Source organism: Vipera berus, assembly GCF_964194415.1.
Source record: "Vipera berus genome assembly, chromosome: 10".
In the NCBI taxonomy this organism is placed as follows: Eukaryota; Metazoa; Chordata; class Lepidosauria; order Squamata; family Viperidae; genus Vipera; species Vipera berus.
The window spans coordinates 10,168,729-10,188,241 of record NC_138213.1 but is presented as its reverse complement, the minus strand read 5'-3'; the positions used below and the strand labels follow the sequence as shown (position 1 = coordinate 10,188,241).

The 19,513-nt window shown below is 43.9% G+C and overlaps 1 protein-coding gene across 1 annotated transcript; it reads left to right on the top strand.

Annotated features, from left to right (window-relative positions):
• Nucleotides 1–531: 531 nt before the first annotated feature.
• CENPT (centromere protein T) lies at nt 532–19,473 on the top strand (the record flags this gene model as incomplete). The annotated part of the gene is made up of 15 exons (XM_081335665.1): nt 532–727; nt 2,873–2,966; nt 4,760–4,893; nt 6,922–7,038; nt 7,233–7,790; nt 8,970–9,191; nt 10,560–10,793; nt 11,252–11,485; nt 12,478–12,711; nt 13,171–13,404; nt 13,865–14,098; nt 15,476–15,572; nt 16,775–16,939; nt 17,213–17,317; nt 18,830–19,473. 15 exons carry the CDS (start codon nt 532–534, stop codon nt 18,957–18,959), a joined length of 2,988 nt encoding a protein of 995 aa, XP_081191791.1. The 3' UTR covers nt 18,960–19,473.
• Between the last annotated feature and the right edge of the window lie 40 nt (nt 19,474–19,513).

Here is a 19,513-nt window from a genome sequence, read left to right as displayed (position 1 = left end):
AACTGGCAACTGTAAAAGAGAACTGGAATCCCGAACCTTTTCAAGATTGCGCAGAAGAGCACGTTACTGCGGGATGATTGGATGCCAGAATTCCCTCCTATTAAAAAAAAGATGCAAGCCATTCTTCTTCTTCTTCTTCTTCTTCTTCTTCTTCTTCTTCTTCTTCTCCTTCTCCTTCTCCTTCTCCTTCTCCTTCTCCTTCTCCTTCTCCTTCTCCTTCCCAAGGACCCCCTGTCTCCTTATCCCAGATGTGGCAGAATAGCTTTCTCGAACTCGACCCCACCCTGCGGTGCAAAACCCCGCGCTTTGGTGGGGAAACAAGAAATGTTAGGAATGGAAATCAACCCACATCCGGGCGGGCTCTATCAGGAACTCCATCTCCCTGCGGCCCATGCGAGGCAGGGAGGTTGGAGCGTTCTCGCGAGAGTTGCTCAGCAGCGGCGGCGTCTGCTTGAATTCCGACGCGGGAGAGGACTTTGCAGAGCGCCCGAGGGCTCGTTCCTGTCTCGCAACGGTCTCGGTGGGCGAGCCATGGCCAGCCGGAGGAGCCTGCGAAAACAGCCGGAGGGGGAACCGCAAGGGCGCAGGAGGTCGCTGCGGTTGGCTAGCCAGAAGGTGCGGGGACTAGGAGACTTGGGCGGCGCCGGCATCCGCTTCTCCCGGCAACCCGACCAGAGAAGCGTTGCTTTTCCCGGCTCGACGTGCCATAAGCAATCTTTCAGTATAGGTGGGGTGGGGAGGACTCCAGTTCCTATCGTCCCCAGCCCTCCTCCCTCTCTTCCTGTGTTGTTCTACCGTTCCCATTCCCAATATGGCCCTCCTTGCGAGACTCCAGAAGGATTATATCTAGCGTGAGCATCTTTTCATGGGAAAAAAAACCGAAGGTCCAGCCTGAAAAGGGGGCAAATCTGGGGGGGGGGAAAGCTCATAAAAATTGAGGGGGAAAAATCCTAATTGTTTAGGTTTACAAATTGCTTTACAAAGGAACGTTCAAGAACAAAAGCAAGGAAAAAAATGAATCTAAATGACAGCTTTCCGAAATAAAGGACTATCCTTTATAATAGAGGGCATATGGTCACTGTAATTATGGTGGTGAGCCTTCTCCCACTGAGTTCTGAAATCCAGGAATAAGCCTGTCCGTCCATCTGAGTAAGCCTGAAAATCTGAGATCTGACTATTTATGGGCAACAATCTCCTTGTATGTTTCCAGAGTAAAGACAGAATTGTTTCTCACCTTGTGCTTTCTAGAAAGACATTGTCAAGGAGCAATAGACCCAGGCATAGTTGTTTAAGAGAGAACTCCAAAGCTTTCCTTTAGGGAAAATGACTTGCCTTGTATGATGTACTAGATTAGGCTAAAAGAACATTATGCAGCCATTGTTTTAGCGTGTAGGGTGAAGAAAAAGAAACATATAAACTATAAGATGTATTCCATGGCTTTATATTACATGACAATATAAATCTCCACAAAATACAGTCTTGTTCGGCCTAATTTTTATGTAATAAGCAGAATAAGAGGTGATGTCCTTGCTTAATTGTTTGTATTCATGAATTCTGGTATTGAATTAGTGGAATGCATCATTGCCACTTGTCTGTTACAATTGCAATCACCTTCTCTGGGCTGTTTTTATTTCAGGCTGTACCCTTAAATCATCAAAGATCTGTGGCTTACCATGCACCTACCACCTCTGCATTGATGGATTTTGTAACACCTCGAACCGTTTTGAAGAAGGTCCTACAGACACGTAAGTAGGGCAACGCTTCAGGTCATGTTGCATTGGAGAAGTATAGAATTACAGATAAAACAGTCATTGCTAATTACAGGCTACTCACAACAACAAAGACCCAGAAACCTGTAACAACAAACACATAAAAAAATGAAATGCTTCAGTGACAGTTTAAAATTTTGAAAGGATAACCTGCATTTTGAACGTTCACCATCTTAACTTGCACAGTGTTTATTAGCTACAATATGTTCCACATCCAGAAGGATGGCTAGCAAACTCTCCCCACCCAGAGTCCGTTGTGTCTTTGTTTTATAGCAAATGAGAGGAATAGTCTAGGATATTGTTCCAAAGGTGCTTTTTCAAAAGGCAATTGGACTTCTTTTGTTTTTCCTTGAAGATGTTTCGCTTCTCACTCAAGAAGCAAACTGAAGAAGCTTCTTGGATGAGAAGCGAAACATCCTCAAGGAAAAACAAAGTCCAGTTGCCTTTTGAAAAAGCACCTTTGGGATAAACATAACCTGGATGACTTAGAATCTCAATAGACCAGGGGTGTCAAACTCAATTTCATTGAGGACCGCATCAGCATTGCGGTTGCCCTCAAGGGGCCGGGTGGGTATGGCCAGGGTGGGCGTGGCCTACTGGGTGGGCGTGGCTAGAGTGCATATGGCCTACTAGGTGGGCATGGCCAGCTGTACATCGTTGGCATCAAGGGTGCCTATGGGGGCCTGGGCAGGAGTGGGACAGATCTGAGGGTCTCTGGCAGAAGGAGGGTCTCTGGGCCAGGGCCAAGGCAGTGGGGGCCGTTCCCTCACTGTTTCCAGGATGGCTCACGGGCCGCATTGAACCACTTCGCAGGCCGCATCCAGCCCCCGGGCCTTGTGTTTGACATGTCTGCCATAGACAATCTAGAATACTATCCATCACTGTATGCTCAGTGTGTTTCTGAAACCAATATAATCCTCAAGTAAATAGAACAGTTTGCAACTTGAAGATTTAAAAATGAAATGTTCTTCAGAAGGTGACAGGATGAACGATAGTGTTTGTTTATGAGAAGAGAACTCATAGGGCAATGATAGCTGTGGGTTTGAAGCACTTTTGAATTAGAGCTCTTGCTGAAATAATGTTCAGTTTGTTTTTTTCCACAGAGACACTTGTTTCTCCTCTTGTTTCTGAGAAACCTGATTCTCCAAAACCAATTGATACAATTTTCCAATTTCCCGAGAAGACTGATTCTTCCATGTAAGTAATTCCTTTGTGTAGTCAATTGACTACAATACAGGCTACAATGTTCTGAGTAACACACGTAGGATCGTAATGTAAAATTGCAGCTCTCAAAAGGCAAAAACAGTGAAATCCTCATTTCTCTGCAATGGGCATGGACCTTAAAAGCAGAAATTTTAAGGCCCCAAACCAAGTCTTAAATAAAATTATTTCTGTTTCTCTTGGAATCAGCCAAGAAATGGCTACTTAAATGCATTCAAGCAAGGAATTAATAATTTATTAGTTTATTACTTGTGTTATTATTTAATTAATAATTTTTATTGACTAAATTGTTAATAAAAATATGATACTTTTAATGGCCTACTTTTGTGAGTTCTGAGAACTTAGGTTGCTAAAATCTCATTAGATTTTTTTTTTTGTATTATGTGGCATCCACTGCAAATCAGTCAAATCACATCTTTACATAGTATGTGGACTCACTTACTGGCAGTTATGTACTACTCCTGAATAATAACTGCTTAGTTTGGTCCTCACTGAATAAATTATTTTCCCTGTTGTTGTTGTTGTTGTTAGTTGCGAAGTCGTGTCCCACCCATCGCGACCCTAGGGACAATGTTCCTCCAGGCCTTCCTGTCCTCTACCATCTTCTGGAGTCCATCTAAGCTCACGCCTACTGCTTCAATGACTCCATCCAGCCACCTCATTCTCTGTCGTCCCCTTTTTCTATTGCCCTCAATCTTTCCCAGCATTAGGCTCTTCTCCAGTGAGTCCTTCCTTCTCATTAGGTGGCCAAAGTATTTGAGTTTTAGCTTCAGGATCTGGCCTTCTAAAGAGCAGTCAGGGTTGATCTCCTCTAGGACTGACCGGTTTGATCGCCTTGCAGTCCAAGGAACTCGCAGGAGTCTTCTCCAGCACCATAGTTCAAAGGCTTCAATTCTTTGGCGCTCAGCCTTTCTTATGGTCCAGCTTTCACTGCCATACATTGCAACTGGGAAGACCATAGCCTTGACTATATGCACTTTTGTTGACAGGGTGATGTCTCTGCTTTTTAGTGTGCTGTCTAGATTTGCCATGGCTTTCCTCCCGAGGAGCAAGCGTCTTTTAATTTCTTGGCTACAGTCCCCATCTGCGGTGATCTTGGAGCCCAGGAAAATAAAATCTGTCACTACCTCCATTTCTTCCCCATCTATTTGCCAGGAATTGAGAGGGCCAGATGCCATGATCTTGGTTTTCTTAATGTTTAGTTTCAACCCAAGTTTTGCACTCTCCTTCTTCACCCGCAGCAAGAGGCTCTTTAGTTCTTCTTCACTTTCTGCCATTAGAGTGGTATCATCTGCATATCTTAGATTGTTGATGTTTCTTCCGGCAATCTTAATTCCAACTTTTGCTTCATCTAGCCCTGCCTTTCTCATGATGTGCTCTGCATATAAGTTAAATAGGCATGGCGACAGTATACAGCCTTGCCGGACTCCTTTCCCAATTTTGAACCAATCAGTGGTTCCGTGTCCAGTTCTCACTGTTGCTTCTTGGCCCGCATATAGATTTCTCAAGAGACAAATAAGATGGTCTGGTATGCCCATCTCTTTAAGGACTTGTCCTATTATCCCTATATTTTCCCTATTATCTAACAAAGGGAAGTATTGTAGCTGTCTTTGTCAGGCTCTGCATGGATTAAAAATGAAACAAGACATATTGATGCACGGTATATGTACTTTCAGTGCACCTAGAATTAGTTAGGCTTTGGTTTAAGCACTATGAAGGCTTGTCCTTCGAGAACAGTATTCTGCTAGCTCTGTCTTGTCGATCTTTAGCAGTCTAGAAGTCAGCCCGTCAGACCTCTCTCAGAGACAGAAATCTAAGATTGCACGGCATCCAACGAGATCGAAAAAGGTCCGTCTCTCCGTATTTGAAAGAGATCTGAATAACCAGTTTCACTTCAGCACAGGTAAGTGTTGGCTTTTGCAGGCTAATCTGATCAAGTTTTGGATGTTTTTTTAAATGTTTTGCTTAAAGAAATAAAGGAAAGAGTCGCTCTTATGTTTTTGACATCCTATAAGTCAGGTTAAAGTGTTAAGAAAATTACCTAAGGATTTGTTAGCCTGGATCATAGCACTCTTCTTTATGGAGATCAGATAATGGTCAGAAGAAGTAAGAGACAGTAATGTCTATATTATGGCCAGCTAATGTATTCCAAGGAAGAGGACATGCCTGGCTTGTGAAATAGATAGCCAGTAAACATATTTATTACTGTAGATTCTCCTGGGAATCAGTATTACTGCTGATTACTTTCTCTGTAAAGCTGAAGAATGCTCAAATGACATGCTGCAATGACATTGCTCAGATTAAAGCAGATCCAAATTATTCTCAGGTCCCCTAAAGTAGAACGGTGACGTGAAGTTAACAAAAATCCCGGTCCTGGCAATAAATAGAATAAACTATTTATCCTACTTTAGACAGTGATTTCATTGACTTCTAATGACTAGCTCTGCTTATTCATTAATTAGTATTTCAGTAGTAAGACTTCCACATAGAAGCAGGCCATCTAATATATTTTAATCTCTCTTTGCAGATCAGGGTTTGCTGGACCAAACATCTTTGACACAGTAGGTTGCAATTCTTTTTTTGGTTGCACTCAAACTATGGTTGCTTTCTTTGCCTCTAGATGCTTGGCAGATGGGGGTGACTTGTCAGGATGGCAGAAATTGTGAAAATACTTGTTTTCCTGTGATAGTGCCACAGTCAGTTCAAAGAGTGGAGAGTCTTAGCCCATGAACCGTGTTTCCACTTTCCAAAGTCAAACAAGGCTTAAATTTAGTATATTCCTATATTATGGCAGGGTAAAAGTTGGTGGGCTACTGTGTAGCATTGAGCTTTCTATATGTTGCAAAGCAGCTGTAGGCACAGGTAATTTTGTTCCAGTTGTTGGTTATGATTTACATATTGAATATTATTGACATTTATTATATTTCATTCATGGGTTCTATTTATATTTTGCCACCCTGCTCGGTTAAACTTTTACTGCTGTCAATTAAACACGCAAGGAAGTATTTGCAATAGCATTAAGCTGACAAGTGTAGGTAGCGCCCGACGTATGAGCACAGTTGAGCCCCAAATTTCTGTTGAGTTTTGCCCCATTTTACGGCCTTCCTTCCCACAGCTGTTAAGTGAATCAGTGCAGTTGATAAGTTAGTAACCCGATGTTAAGTGAATCTGCCTTCCTCATTGACTTTGCTTGTCAGAAGGTCACAAAAGGGGATCATATGGGCTCAGGACACTGCAGCTGTCATAAATATGAACCCATTGCCAAGCATCCGAATGTAAATCACGTGACCATGGGGATGCTGTAAAGGTTGTAACTGCAGAAAATGACCATAAGTCGCATTTTTCATTTACACTTGTTGTAACTTTGAACGGTCATTAAATGAACTGTTGTAAGTCGAGGATTGCCTGTATTCAAACTGGCATCATTTAAAAGCCCATCTAAAGAGATGCAACTCAGCTGATTTTTCAAAGGCATGGAAAATGAGGAGCAAATGTAGTTCTTGGGAGGTCGGCAATCTGTAGGCTGAGAATGATGCAGGAAATGGTTTAATCCTGGCTAAATGGATCTCAGAAAAGGGGTACCTTGAGAAGTTCTGCTCTTGAAGATCTTAATATCCAGCAAGATCCAACCACTGCTAGATGGACTGGATCTGATGTGAGTCATGATGGCGCAGTGGTTAGAATGCGGTATTGCAGTCTGACTCTGCCCAGTGCCAGCAGTTCGATCCTGACCGGCTCAAGGTTGACTCAGCCTTCCATCCTTCCGAAGTCGGTAAAATGAGGACCGAGATTGTCGGGGGGGCAATAGGCTGGCTCTGTAAACCGCTTAGAGAGGGCTGTAAAAGCACTCTGAAGCGGTATATAAGTCTAAATGCTAGCGCTGTCTGCTGTTCCGTTCTCAGGTCTCTTCAGATCTCTTTTACAACCCCAGCGCCATTGATGTCTGCTGGGAAAAAAGGCTTGCTGCGTAGGCCCAAACACTACCGAAGAGTTAATTTGAAGGATTTTGAAGGGGGTCTTGAACAAGACTTGTTGCAGATCAAAGACGGTGAGTCCGATTTGGGGTATTTTTGTTTTGGTGTGTTTGTTAGAGCACAATCTGGGAACTGAGAGATCAGAATGGGTTGCAATGGAGACAGAATCAACTGAACCTGAGATGGTATCGAGAAGCAACCCCCCCCCCCGTGAAATCAGTGTTATATTTCCATCCGAAGGGCTAACTTTTGCTTAAATTGTTGCCAGCAGCAGAAAACTATCCCGAAGACCAGAAAACGACAACGCTCCAATCCAACAACACCGAGGCTCAGTCGGTGGAGACAGAACTCTTTCTCCCACCTCATTCCAGCGAGGAGAATGACACGGAGCCGTCTAATGTCCTGCCAGAACCGGATTTGGCAAGGCCATCTTTCGGTGGTAGGAGGGCGCCATCTCTTAGCCAAACACGGTTAGCCAGACAGGACAAAATATCTGACGCGGAAGTTGAAAAAGTGCCTGAAAGCAGCATCCCAAAGGAAATCCTGACGCCAGGAAGCAAAAGGACAGTTGAGGCAGAAACCGAATGCGCGGAAGAGAAGGACGATCGTTCCAAAGGAAGGTGCCAAGAGAGCCCAGAGGAGGCAGGAAAAGGATTGAGTCCCAGTCAGGGAAAGGAGAAGTTAAGTCCAGGAACGGAAGATGCCAGCAGCATGGAAAGCATTTCCCAGGAAAGAATAGTCATGCCTCAAAGGCAACAGCAAAAGTTTTTTCACAGAAACAGTCCTGATGAGGAACTCTCCACTCCCCAAGAGCCTTTGAAGACTGGTAGGTTAGTTGCTGGGCTTGAGGGGAAAAAAATGCCTTCATATATCACTCTCTGCCAGGGGTCCCCAAAGTCCGGACCGGGGCCCGTTGCTGGGCTGTGGGCTGTTCGGAACCGGGCCGTGGAAGTAGCGGGTGAGCGTATGGGTGCACACGGGCATCCCCACTTGCATGAGCAGCAGGCAAGCACATGCCCGCGCGCTCCATTTGCGTGAGCGGCAGACGCGCCGGCACGCCGTTCGTACAAATGGAACTGCGAGCTCACATGCTTCCCGCCCTGAGTGCGGAACCATCCTCTCTCCTCACCCGACCCGGGTCCACAAAGGCGGAAAGGTTGGGGAGCTCTGATCTAAGCTTTGCAATTATTTTTCTCTCCACGTTGGTAGATGGCTTGGAAGCGTTTGTCTATGGAGATTCTCAGTCCTCCAGGTCGGGGCTGTCCCAAAGGTGCTTTTTCAAAAGGCAACGGGGCTTTCTTTGTTTTTCCTTGAAGACGTTTGCCTTCTCACCCAAGAAGCGTCTTCAGTTTTGAGTCAAGACTGAAGAAGCTTCTTGGGTGAGAAGCCAAACTTGTCTTCAAGGAAAAACAAAGCCCCGTTGCCTTTTGAAAAAGCCTCTTGGGGACATGGAAGCTTCTCTTGCTTCCAAAAATTGTAAAAATGCCTGGAGTGGATCCAGAATAAGGTACTAGTGCAGGCAACCTCGGCTCTTTTATGACTCGTGGACTTCAACTCCCAGAATTCCTGAGGCGGCATGGCTCAGCTTGGAAACCTCTCCCTTTCCCCTCAGTGTGGCTGGCTCAGGAATTCTGGGAGTTGAAGTCCACAAGTCATAAAGCGGCCTAGGCCTAGGCCAGGGGTAGGCAACCTTGGCTCTATTATGATTCGTGGACTTCAACTCCCAGAATTCCTGAGGCAGCATGGCTCAGCTTGGAAACCTCTCCCTTTCCCCTCAGCGTGGCTGGCTCAGGAATTCTGGGAGTTGAAGTCCACGAGTCATAAAAGAGCCAAGGTTGCCTATCCCTGTAGTAGTGTAACCTTCAAAACCGCCTTTTGGTATTGGTATTATCATCATCATCATTATTATTATTATTGTTGTTGTTGTTATTGTTGTTATTGTTGTTATTATTATTCATCTTTATGCCTGAATATTTGTGACTGTTTCTTAATTCTGCTAATCTAGGCCTGGGTGCAAGAAGGTCATCCACCCCAACATCAGATGCTGAGATCCCAGAAGCATTTCAAAGCAGTTTCTCAAATTGGCTGAGTAGAAAAACCGTCAGGCGTTCAGTGAATGAGTTGGTGGCACACATCACCCAGGAGCTGGATAACCTTGTCCCAGCAGTTGCAGGGCAGAGTCTGGCTAAGGTTGGCCTGGAGAAAGGATTTTCCCTTCATGAAAAATGTAAGTGTACGTGGCTGATAGTTAGCCAATAGGCGTGTGGAAGCTTTTGCAAGAATTATGTGAAAAGCCGCTGTGAATGGAGGTACACTGTCTTGCACCACTCTGAATAATTGCCTTGAAACATGTCCTGCCTCCACGTCATTAATTAGGAGCCTCCACTTAATCCTTACATGTGTGGAACCCAGGTTCAGTTCCCATCATCTCCAGTTAGATCAGGGAAAGAATCCTGTCTCAATCACCGGGGAGTGACAGTGTGTGTAGAGAATACTGAATTTAGAGCTCTTAACTCAGGGCTGGAGTGATGCCTTGAACTAAGGTATATAATCATTTGCTTTTGGTTTAACTTTAATGTATGTTGTGAATTCAATCTTTTCTTTTTTGGTGGGATTTCCAGAGCAATTCTAAATAAAGCTCCTGAAAGTTGGCTTTGTTTTGTGACTTTGAGGATGGGAAATACTCCAGAAGTTTCATCTAAGACTTAAAATAAACATGGATTTAAAACAAAACAAAAAAAAAAAAACCCCACCCCAATACCTCCAAAAGCCTGGGAAATCCACCTTCTGTATGCTTTTCATTATCTTCCCCAGAATACTAAAATCTGCCCAACTCCTAGCTTATGAGTTATGATATGAACCCAGGCAAGTATAATTTTATGGAGGTTAAAGAATCCGTACGTTAATGCGACAGAGAACCCAAGACAAGCGAGTGGCATCTAGCAATATCTCAATCACAGATTCACAGAGTTGCCAGGGACCTTGGAGGTCTTCCAGTCCAACCCCTGCTCAGGCAGGAAGCCCTGTATCATTTCAGACAAATGGTTGTTTAATCTCTTCTTTAAAACTTCCAGAGTTGGAGCGTTCACAGCTATTGGAGGTAGGTTGTTCTACTCGTTATTTGTTCTGACTGTCAGGAAATTTCTCCTTAGTTCTAGGTTGCTTCTCTCCTTGGTTAGTTTCCATCCGTTGCATCTTGTCCTGCCTTCAGGGGCTTTGGAGACTAGCTTGACTCCCTCTTCTTTGGGGCAGCCCCTGAGATATTGGAACACTGCCTTCACATTATCCCTAGTCCTTCTTTTCATTAAACTAGACCTACCCAACAACCGTTCTTTGTATGTTTTAGCCTCCAGTCCTCTAATCCCTGAAACGGGGGTGAGTTGCGCACAGAAGGTAAAGCAGCAATAGCTCCTGGCTGTCTTCTGCCAGATGATACTTTGAGATGAACCTTTACACATGAATAAAGAGGAAGTGTGGACTATTGGGAAAGGATCTCAAAACAGTAATAGACTCAGTAACACATGCCAGCAGCCCTTGTTTTAAAAAGCTACTTGTTAAATGTGTCTCCTTTCTCTCCTAATTTTTCCCTCTTTAGCTGTTGGGATCTCTCAAAGTCCTAGAGTGGTAACTCCAAAGAGACGTGCAAGTGGAAAGACTCCAAAGAGCCTGGAGAGGACCCCATTTAAGGAAATGAGAGATCGAACAAATCCACAAACAGGCGGTAGAAATAAAACAAAAGAGTCGAGGAATGTGGAAACTGAACAGGTTCTGGAGTTTGAAACTGAAGGCAACCCAGAAGTGGAGGAGATGTCAGAATCTGAGGATATTGGTAAGCTAATTTACTTGTTTAATCTTATTTGTATAGCTGCCCATCTCACATAAAAGTGACTGGACAGCAAGACGTTGATAACTTGTAGAGTAATAAAGGACAGCTGGAGCAAACTTGGCTTATTCGATGCATATCAGACTGATTAATTTAAGAAATTGATCCTGGGGTGCCTCGAAGGCAATTTCGAAATTAATCCTATCCTGAATCAGGTCCGTATGTTGAGAGCGCCATTCTTTTAAGCCTGCCATGGTTGGGCTTCAGAAAGTATAATCCTCTCCCAAAGGATTCTCCGCATTATTTGGGTTTGCCCAGAAGCCGCCTTGCTAAATTTAATAAGGCAAGTGATTTTAACGTGAATCCCATAAAATTAATCCTTTAGTAACTTTCGGATTATCTGTGAAGGAGATGGAAGATCTTTCTCTCTTCTCTTTTTTTCTTCCTTTTTTTTTCCTCTTTAGCTGTTGGGATCTCTCAAAGTCCTAGAGTGGTAACTCCAAAGAGTCGTGCAAGTGGAAAGACTCCAAAGAGCCTGGAGAGGACCCCATTTAAGGAAATGAGAGATCGAACAAATCCACAAACAGGCGGTAGAAATAAAACAAAAGAGTCGAGGAATGTGGAAACTGAACAGGTTCTGGAGTCTGAAGCCGAAGGCAATTCAGAAGCTGTGGAGATGTCAGAATTTGAGGATATTGGTAAGATAATTTATTTATTTATTTAATCAGAACAGAACTGGAAGGGACCTTGGAGGTCTTCTAGTCCAACCCGCGGCTCAGGCAGGAAACTCTACACCATTTCAGACAAGTGGCTGTCCAGTCTCTTCTTAAAAACCACCAGTGATGAAGCACCCGCAACTTCTGGTGGCAAGCTGTTCCACTTGTTCATTGTTCTCACTGTTAGAAAGTTTCTCCCTAATTCCAGGTTGCTTCTCTCCTCGATTAGTTTCCATCCATTGCTTCTTGTCTTGCTTTCTGGGGCTTTGGGAAAAAAAGTTGATCCCCTCTTCTTTGTGGCAGCCCCTGAAACACTGAAATGCTGTTATCATGTCACCCCTAGTTCTTCTTTCCTCTGTACTAGCCATACCCAAGGTTTGAAACCATTCTCCGTATGTTTAGACTCCAGACCTTTAATCGTCTTGGTTGCTCTTCTCTGCTCTTTTCCCAAAGTATCAACATCTTTTTTGTAATGTGGTGACCAAAACTGGAAGTAGTATTCCAGGTGTGGTCTTACTAAGGCTTTATAAAGCAGTAGTAATACTTCACATGATTTTGATTATAGGCCTTTGTTTATACAACAAAGGATTGTATTAGCATTTTTTTCTTTGTGCCCCACACTGCTGACTTTAGTTAACCAGATTAACGTAAGAAATTAATCCTGGCCAGAGTGTCGGGGGGGGGGGACTCAAAGGCACTTTTGAAATTAATCCTATCCTGAATCAGGTCCGTATGTTGAGAGCGCCATTCTTTTAAGCCTGCCATGGTTGGGCTTCAGAAAGTATAATCCTCTCCCAAAGGATTCTCCACATTATTTGGGTTTGCCCAGAAGCCGCCTTGCTAAATTTAATAAGGCAAATGATTTTAACGTGAATCCCATAAAATTAATCGTTTAGTAACTTTTGGATTATCTGTGAAGGAGATGGAAGATATTTCTCTTTTCTTTTTTTTCTTCCTTTTTTTTTCCTCTTTAGCTGTTGGGATCTCTCAAAGTCCTAGAGTGGTAACTCCAAAGAGACGTGCAAGTGGAAAGACTCCAAAGAGTCTGGAGAGGACCCCATTTAAGAAGATGAGAGATCGAACAAATCCACAAACAGGCGGTAGAAATAAAACAAAAGAGTCGAGGAATGTGGAAACTGAACAGGTTCTGGAGTCTGAAGCCGAAGGCAATTCAGAAGCTGTGGAGATGTCAGAATCTGAGGACATTGGTAAGATAATTTACTTGTTTAATTGTATAGGTGCCCATCTGACATAAAAGTGATTGGACACCAAGACGTTGATAACTTGTAGAGTAATAAAGGACAGCTGGAGCAAACTTGGCTTATTCGATGCATATCAGACTGATTAATTTAAGAAATTGATTCTGGCCAGAGGGGGGGGCTCAAAGGCAGTTTTGAAATTAATCCTATCCTGAATCAGGTCCGTATGTTGAGAGCGCCATTCTTTTAAGCCTGCCATGGTTGGGCTTCAGAAAGTATAATCCTCTCCCAAAGGATTCCCCGCATTATTTGGGTTTGTCCAGAAGCCACCTTGCTAAATTTAATAAGGCAAGTGATTTTAACGTGAATCCCATAAAATTAATCCTTTAGTAACTTTCGGATTATCTGTGAAGGAGATGGAAGATCTTTCTCTCTTCTTTTTTTTTCTTCCTTTTTTTTCCTCTTTAGCTGTTGGGATCTCTCAAAGTCCTAGAGTGGTAACTCCAAAGAGTCGTGCAAGTGGAAAGACTCCAAAGAGCCTGGAGAGGACCCCATTTAAGGAAATGAGAGATCGAACAAATCCACAAACAGGCGGTAGAAATAAAACAAAAGAGTCGAGGAATGTGGAAACTGAACAGGTTCTGGAGTTTGAAACTGAAGGCAACCCAGAAGTGGAGGAGATGTCAGAATCTGAGGATATTGGTAAGCTAATTTACTTGTTTAATCTTATTTGTATAGCTGCCCATCTCAAATAAAAGTGACTGGACAGTAAGACATTGATAACTTGTAGAGTAATAAAGGACAGCTGGAGCAAACTTGGCTTATTCGATGCATATCAGACTGATTAATTTAAGAAATTGATCCTGGGGTGCCTCGAAGGCAATTTCGAAATTAATCCTATCCTGAATCAGGTCCGTATGTTGAGAGCGCCATTCTTTTAAGCCTGCCATGGTTGGGATTCAGAAAGTATTGTCCTCTCCCAAAGGATTCCCCACATTATTTGGGTTTGCCCAGAAGCCGCCTTGCTAAATTTAATAAGGCAAGTGATTTTAACGTGAATCCCATAAAATTAATCCTTTAGTAACTTTCGGATTATCTGTGAAGGAGATGGAAGATCTTTCTCCTTTCTTTTCTTTTTTTCTTCCTTTTCCCCCCTCTTTAGCTGTTGGGATCTCTCAAAGTCCTAGAGTGGTAACTCCAAAGAGTCGTGCAAGTGGAAAGACTCCAAAGAGCCTGGAGAGGACCCAATTTAAGGAAATGAGAGATAGAACAATTCCACAAACAGGCGGTAGAAATGAAACAAAAGAAACGAGGAATGTGGAAATTGAACAGGTTCTGGAGTCTGAAGCCGAAGGCAATCCAGAAGTTGAGGAGATGTCAGAATCTGAGAATATTGGTAAGCTAATTGACTTAATCGTATTTGGTAAGCTAATTTAATTAATCATCATATTTAATATTGGTAAACTAATTTACTTCATCATCATCATCGCACATAAAAGTGATTCTGAATGGCAAGCTGCCGATAAATTGTAGAATGGTAAAGCTCAGCTGGAGCAAACGTGGCTTATTAGATACATTTCAAACTGATTAATACAAGAAATTGATCCTGAGGGACCTCAAGATCAGTTAAAAATTAATCTTATCCTGAATCAGTTCCACATGTTGAGAGCTTCATTCTTTTAAGGCTGTCATGGTTGGGCTTCAGAAAGTACAGTATATTTTTCTCCCAAAGCATGACTTCTTCTCAAATTATTCCTCACATCAGTTGGGTTTCTCCAGAAGGCTTCTTTCTAGATTTTAATAAAGTCATTTTAATGTGAATCCTGCCAAATCTAGTCCTTTACAGTTAGTCCTTGACTTACAGCAGTTTGTGTACTGACTCTAGTGAAATTACAATGACACTAAAAAAAAAGGGACTTGTGGCCATTTTTCACACTTTACGTCTGTTGAACTTCCCCCTGGTCATGTGATCAAAATGTATCGACTTATATTTATGACAGTTGCGGTGCCCCGGGGTCACATGATCCCCTGCTGCAACCTCCTGACAAGCCAATGCAACAGGGAAGCCACATTCACTTCTACAACCGGGTTACTAACTTAACAGCTGCAGTGATTCCCTTAACAACTGTGACAAGAAAGGCCATAAAATGGGGCACAGTTCACGTAACAACCGTCTCACTTAGCATCACGTTTTGAACTCAGTTGTAGTCATAAATTGAGGACTACTTGTAGTAACTTTGGGATTATCTGTAAACGAGATGGAAGTCCCGTCCCCGCACAGAAGCTATAAACAATTTGTCAACGCTGCTAACATTGGATGTTTTTGCGTTGACAACAGAAGGAGATGTAGCCATTTTCTTCCTTTCGCTTTTAGAGTTAGATGATGCTGGGAAGGGGGGGGAATGTGCATGAGAGTCCAGCTAGACATAATAACACTGAACCTAGCGTGAGAACCAAGGTTGTTAAAATCAGCTGATAAAGAATTGGCGAGCTGGAGGGTGCTTCAAGCTAATTGGGGAATGTGATTTATGACAGTTAATTGGGGGAGGGAATTGTGCTTTGATATTATGTGCTCCGGGCTTTGATTACCTTAGTGCTGATGTTATACTACTCAAAGATTCTTTGAAGTAAACAATGTCTCGAAGCTATTTGAAGAGTTCCATCTGTCGGAACCATGACACAATTGCTATGTCAGCTGTTCCTCTCTTGCCTGTTGAAGTTTCATGTGCTTTGGGTGAGTGATAATGAGATTCTACTTTCCTTTCTCTCTCAGAACCAACTGGCAACACACCAGCCTTTGTTCGGGCTAAAGCTTTTCACTGCACCCCATTGCTGTCCAGCCCACGGGTTCTGAAAGAGGCTGCATCTGTGTATGTATGCGGATGTAGGGAAGCTAGATCTCTAGCCCCCTAACCACTGTATATTTACAGGCCCTCCTCGACTTAACCATTCAAAGATGATCAGGGGACTGGAGGCTAAAACATATAAGGAAGGCAGGACAAGAAGCAACGGATGGAAACTAATGAAGGAGAGAATCAACCTAGAACTAAGGAGAAATTTCCTGACAGTTACAACAATTAACCAGTGGAACAACCTGCTTCCAGAAGCAGTGAATGTTCCAACACTGGAAGTTTTTAAGAAGAGACTGGCCAGCCATTTGTCTGAAATGGTATAGGGTTTCCTGCTTGAGCGGAGGGTTGGACTAGAAGACCTCCAAGGTCCCTTCCAACTTTATTATTATTATTATTATTATTATTATTATTATTATTATTATTATTATTATTATTATTATTATTATTATTATGTGACTGTTCCAAGTTACAACAGCACTGAAAAAGGTGACGAACGACCATTTTTCACACTTAAAACCGTTTCAGCATCCCCATGGTCAGGTGATCAAAATTCAGACGCTTGGTTCATACTTACGACGGTCGCAGTGTCCCGGGGGGGGTGTCCTGTGATCCCCTTTTGCGACCTTCTGACAAGCAAAGCCAATAAGGAAGCCGGATTCACTTCGCAATCTGATTAATAACTTACAAACTGCAGTGATTCACTTTTAACAATGGTGTCAAGAAAGGTCGTAAAATGGGGCAAACTCAATGAATATTTCACTTAGCAACCAAAATTTTGGGCTCAATTGGGTTCAGTTGAGGACTACCTGCGTTACTTCTTCCATTTATATGCTGCCCCCCTCGCGGTTCGGGGTGACCGGCAATGTAGTAGGAGGTGTGGCTGGCAGGAGGGCTTGGCTTTGCCTCCCCCTGACTGCCAGATAAAAAGACCCAGAGCTTTCCATGACCCACTAGAGCCATGTTTCAGATGTGTGGATTCCCAGATTGTTGGCTATGCCGTCTGGGACCACTTGGCTTTCTGCAACACCTGGCAGGTCCTTGGTTTCCTCTTCTTGCAGTAGACTCAGTTGTTTAGACCAGAGATCCCCAACCTTGGCCACTTTATGACTTGTGGACTTCAACTCCCAGAATTCCTCAGCCAGTTGAAGTCCACAAATCGTATGGTGACCCAAGGTTGAAGACCCCTGGCTTAGACCGTCTTTTTGCTATTTTTCTTGGAGGTCGCCGGTCAAACAGGATTTGGTTCAACGGGTTCCGAAGAAAGCTAAAAAAGCCTGCCGGAGGAAACGGGAGCCATCCCTGCCCAACAGCTTGGTGAAAAAAATGTTCATCCACCACGTCAAGATGCCAGTCACCAAAGAAGCCTTGGAAGCTGTGGAGAGGTGGTGAGTCACTACGGTCCCCTTTGGAGAAAGGTTTGCCAACGACACTGAGCTAAGAGAAAAGCAAAAAAACCACAAAAAAAAAGTGTGCTGCTGCCTCTTTCTGTTCTCGTGCCTGGCTTTCTCGCCAAGGAACAAATCTGCTCATGGGTGTTTTAACTGTGACCAGACTTTTCAGGTTTTCTTGAGGGTTTTGCCTTCAAAGGAGAGTTGGGGGGGGGGGGAGCCTCGCTGTCTCTCTCCCTACTGACTTGAGGCTTCGTTTTTTCCCCCCAGCGTGAACGTGTATTTCAAGCAGCTGAGCGAGGACCTGGACGCCTACGTGACTCACGCTCGACGGAAGATAGTAGAGCCAGCTGATCTGGAACTCCTCATGAAGAGGTAAGGGAGGGGTTGCAAGGTCTCAAGGGCCCCGTGTCAACTGAAAAAGATACTTGGGTGGAGGCTTCCCCACCATAACGCTCTTCAGATGGTGGTGTTGGGGGGCGAGAACTCCTAGCCAGCGCAGTTCTTGGAAATTCTGACCGTCATAATCGCCACCTGTTTGGAGAACACCAGGTTATTGAGGGTTGTTCTTGAAAGCAGAGGAGGGCTTTCCTCAGCTGTTTCCTTGCTCTTAACATTATGGGTTAATGTTTCTCCGCTCTTTGCTTTCTGGACAAACAGCTGAACAACAGCAGAGAGAACTGTTGTTGTTGTTAGCTGCGAAGTCGTGTCGGACCCATCGCGACCCTATGGACAACGTTCCTCCAGGCCTTACTGTCCTCTACCATCTTCTGGAGTCCATTTAAGCTCACGCCTACTGCTTCAGTGACTCCATCCAGCCACTTCATTCTCTGTCGTCCCTTTCTTCTCTTGCCCTCAATCTTTCCCAGCATTAGGCTCTTCTCCAGTGAGTCCTTCCTTCTCATTAGGTGGCCAAAGCATTTGAGTTTTAGCTTCAGGATCTGGCCTTCTAAAGAGCAGTCAGGGTTGATCTCCTCTAGGACCGACCGGTTTGATCGCCTTGCAGTCCAAGGGACTCGCAGGAGTCTTCTCCAGCACCATAGCTCAAAGGCCTCAATTCTTTGGCGCTCGGCTTTTCTTATGGTCCAACTTTCACAGTCACACATTGCAACTGCTAGTGCAGAATTGTAGCAATTACAGCAAAGAAGAATACAATGGTAGAGTACAGGGAGCTCTCAACTGAGGACAGTTTATTTAAGGGACCTTTCGAAGTTACAGTGGCGCTGAAAAAAATGACTTATGACCATATTTCACACTTAATGACCATCGCAGCATCCCCATGGCCACGTGATTTACCTTCGGGTGCTTGATAACTTGACTGTTGCAGTATCCTGGGCTTCATAGGATCACCGTCTGCAACGTTCCGACAAGCAAAATCAACGAGAAAGCCAGGCTCACTTTAACAACCACATTACTAATTTTAACAGCTGCAGCGATTCACAGAAACAGCCTGAGGCAAGAAAAGTCATAAAATGGGGCAAAACTCAACAAATTTCTCACTTGGCAACATCAGTTTTGGGCTCCGTTGTTGAGGTTATGAGGACTACCTGTAGCTCAGGACAGTTGACAAAGCCATAAAGGAAACTGGAAGGGTCTGGGCTACATTAGGGCAGAGGTCCCCAACCTTTTGGGCACCAGGAACCGGTTCCGTGGAGAGAGGTTTTTCCGTGGACCGGGGTGGGGCGTGGCGTGGTTTTGGGTGCTGCCTGCATCCTGTGGATGGGGCTTTGTTTGCGCGGCCCGGTTGCTGGCATGCCGTGGCCCGGTACCAGTCCACAGGCCGGGGATTGGGGACTCCTGCATTAGGGGGATTTGTTGGAAAGAGGCAACCACTATCTGGTCTCAGGCCTGCTTCTTCTTGTCTTCTTGCGACCCCTTTCTGCACAGGCAAGGACTGATAACAGACAAGATGCCTCTAAATGTCCTGGTTGAGCGACACTTACCTTTCGAGTACAGGAAGCTGCTGATCCCGATCGCCACAAGTGGGAACAAAGTGATCCCTCAGAAGCCAAAGTGAGAAGCTGAACCACTTTGACGCCAGAACTTTTCTCGTTTGGAGTAAGCAGCGGAGGAAGATGTTCTGGACTAGAGTGGCTGTAGATTTGTCCGTAAGACAGATCATTTAACTTAAGCATGGGACCATCTGAGAAGCAAACAATGCTGAATTGCACTTATTTTGTGTCTCAGTTAGTGTGGTACAGGAGGAGCCTTGTTTTTCTGCCTATGCTAGGTTTGCAAATTCTATTTTGTTAAAAAAAACCACAAAAACCCATATATTAATTTGGAATAAAACTGTTCACTTTGTACTCTTGAGCAAGCAAAAACGTGTGGTCTTATGCTTATTTTACTAAACATTTTCTTGTATCTGAAGATACCTGACTTATGACATTTTTTGTAATCTCAGCTATTTTTCTTCCATTTCTTAGATTGTCAATAAACGTCCAAATCTAGGTAGATGTAGTTCTTAAGTAGAACAGTAAATTAAGCTACAGGTGTTCCATGCCAGTTATGCAGCTATTCAGCTACACATATTCTGGACACAGGCTATCCTGATGGACAGATTTGTGTATA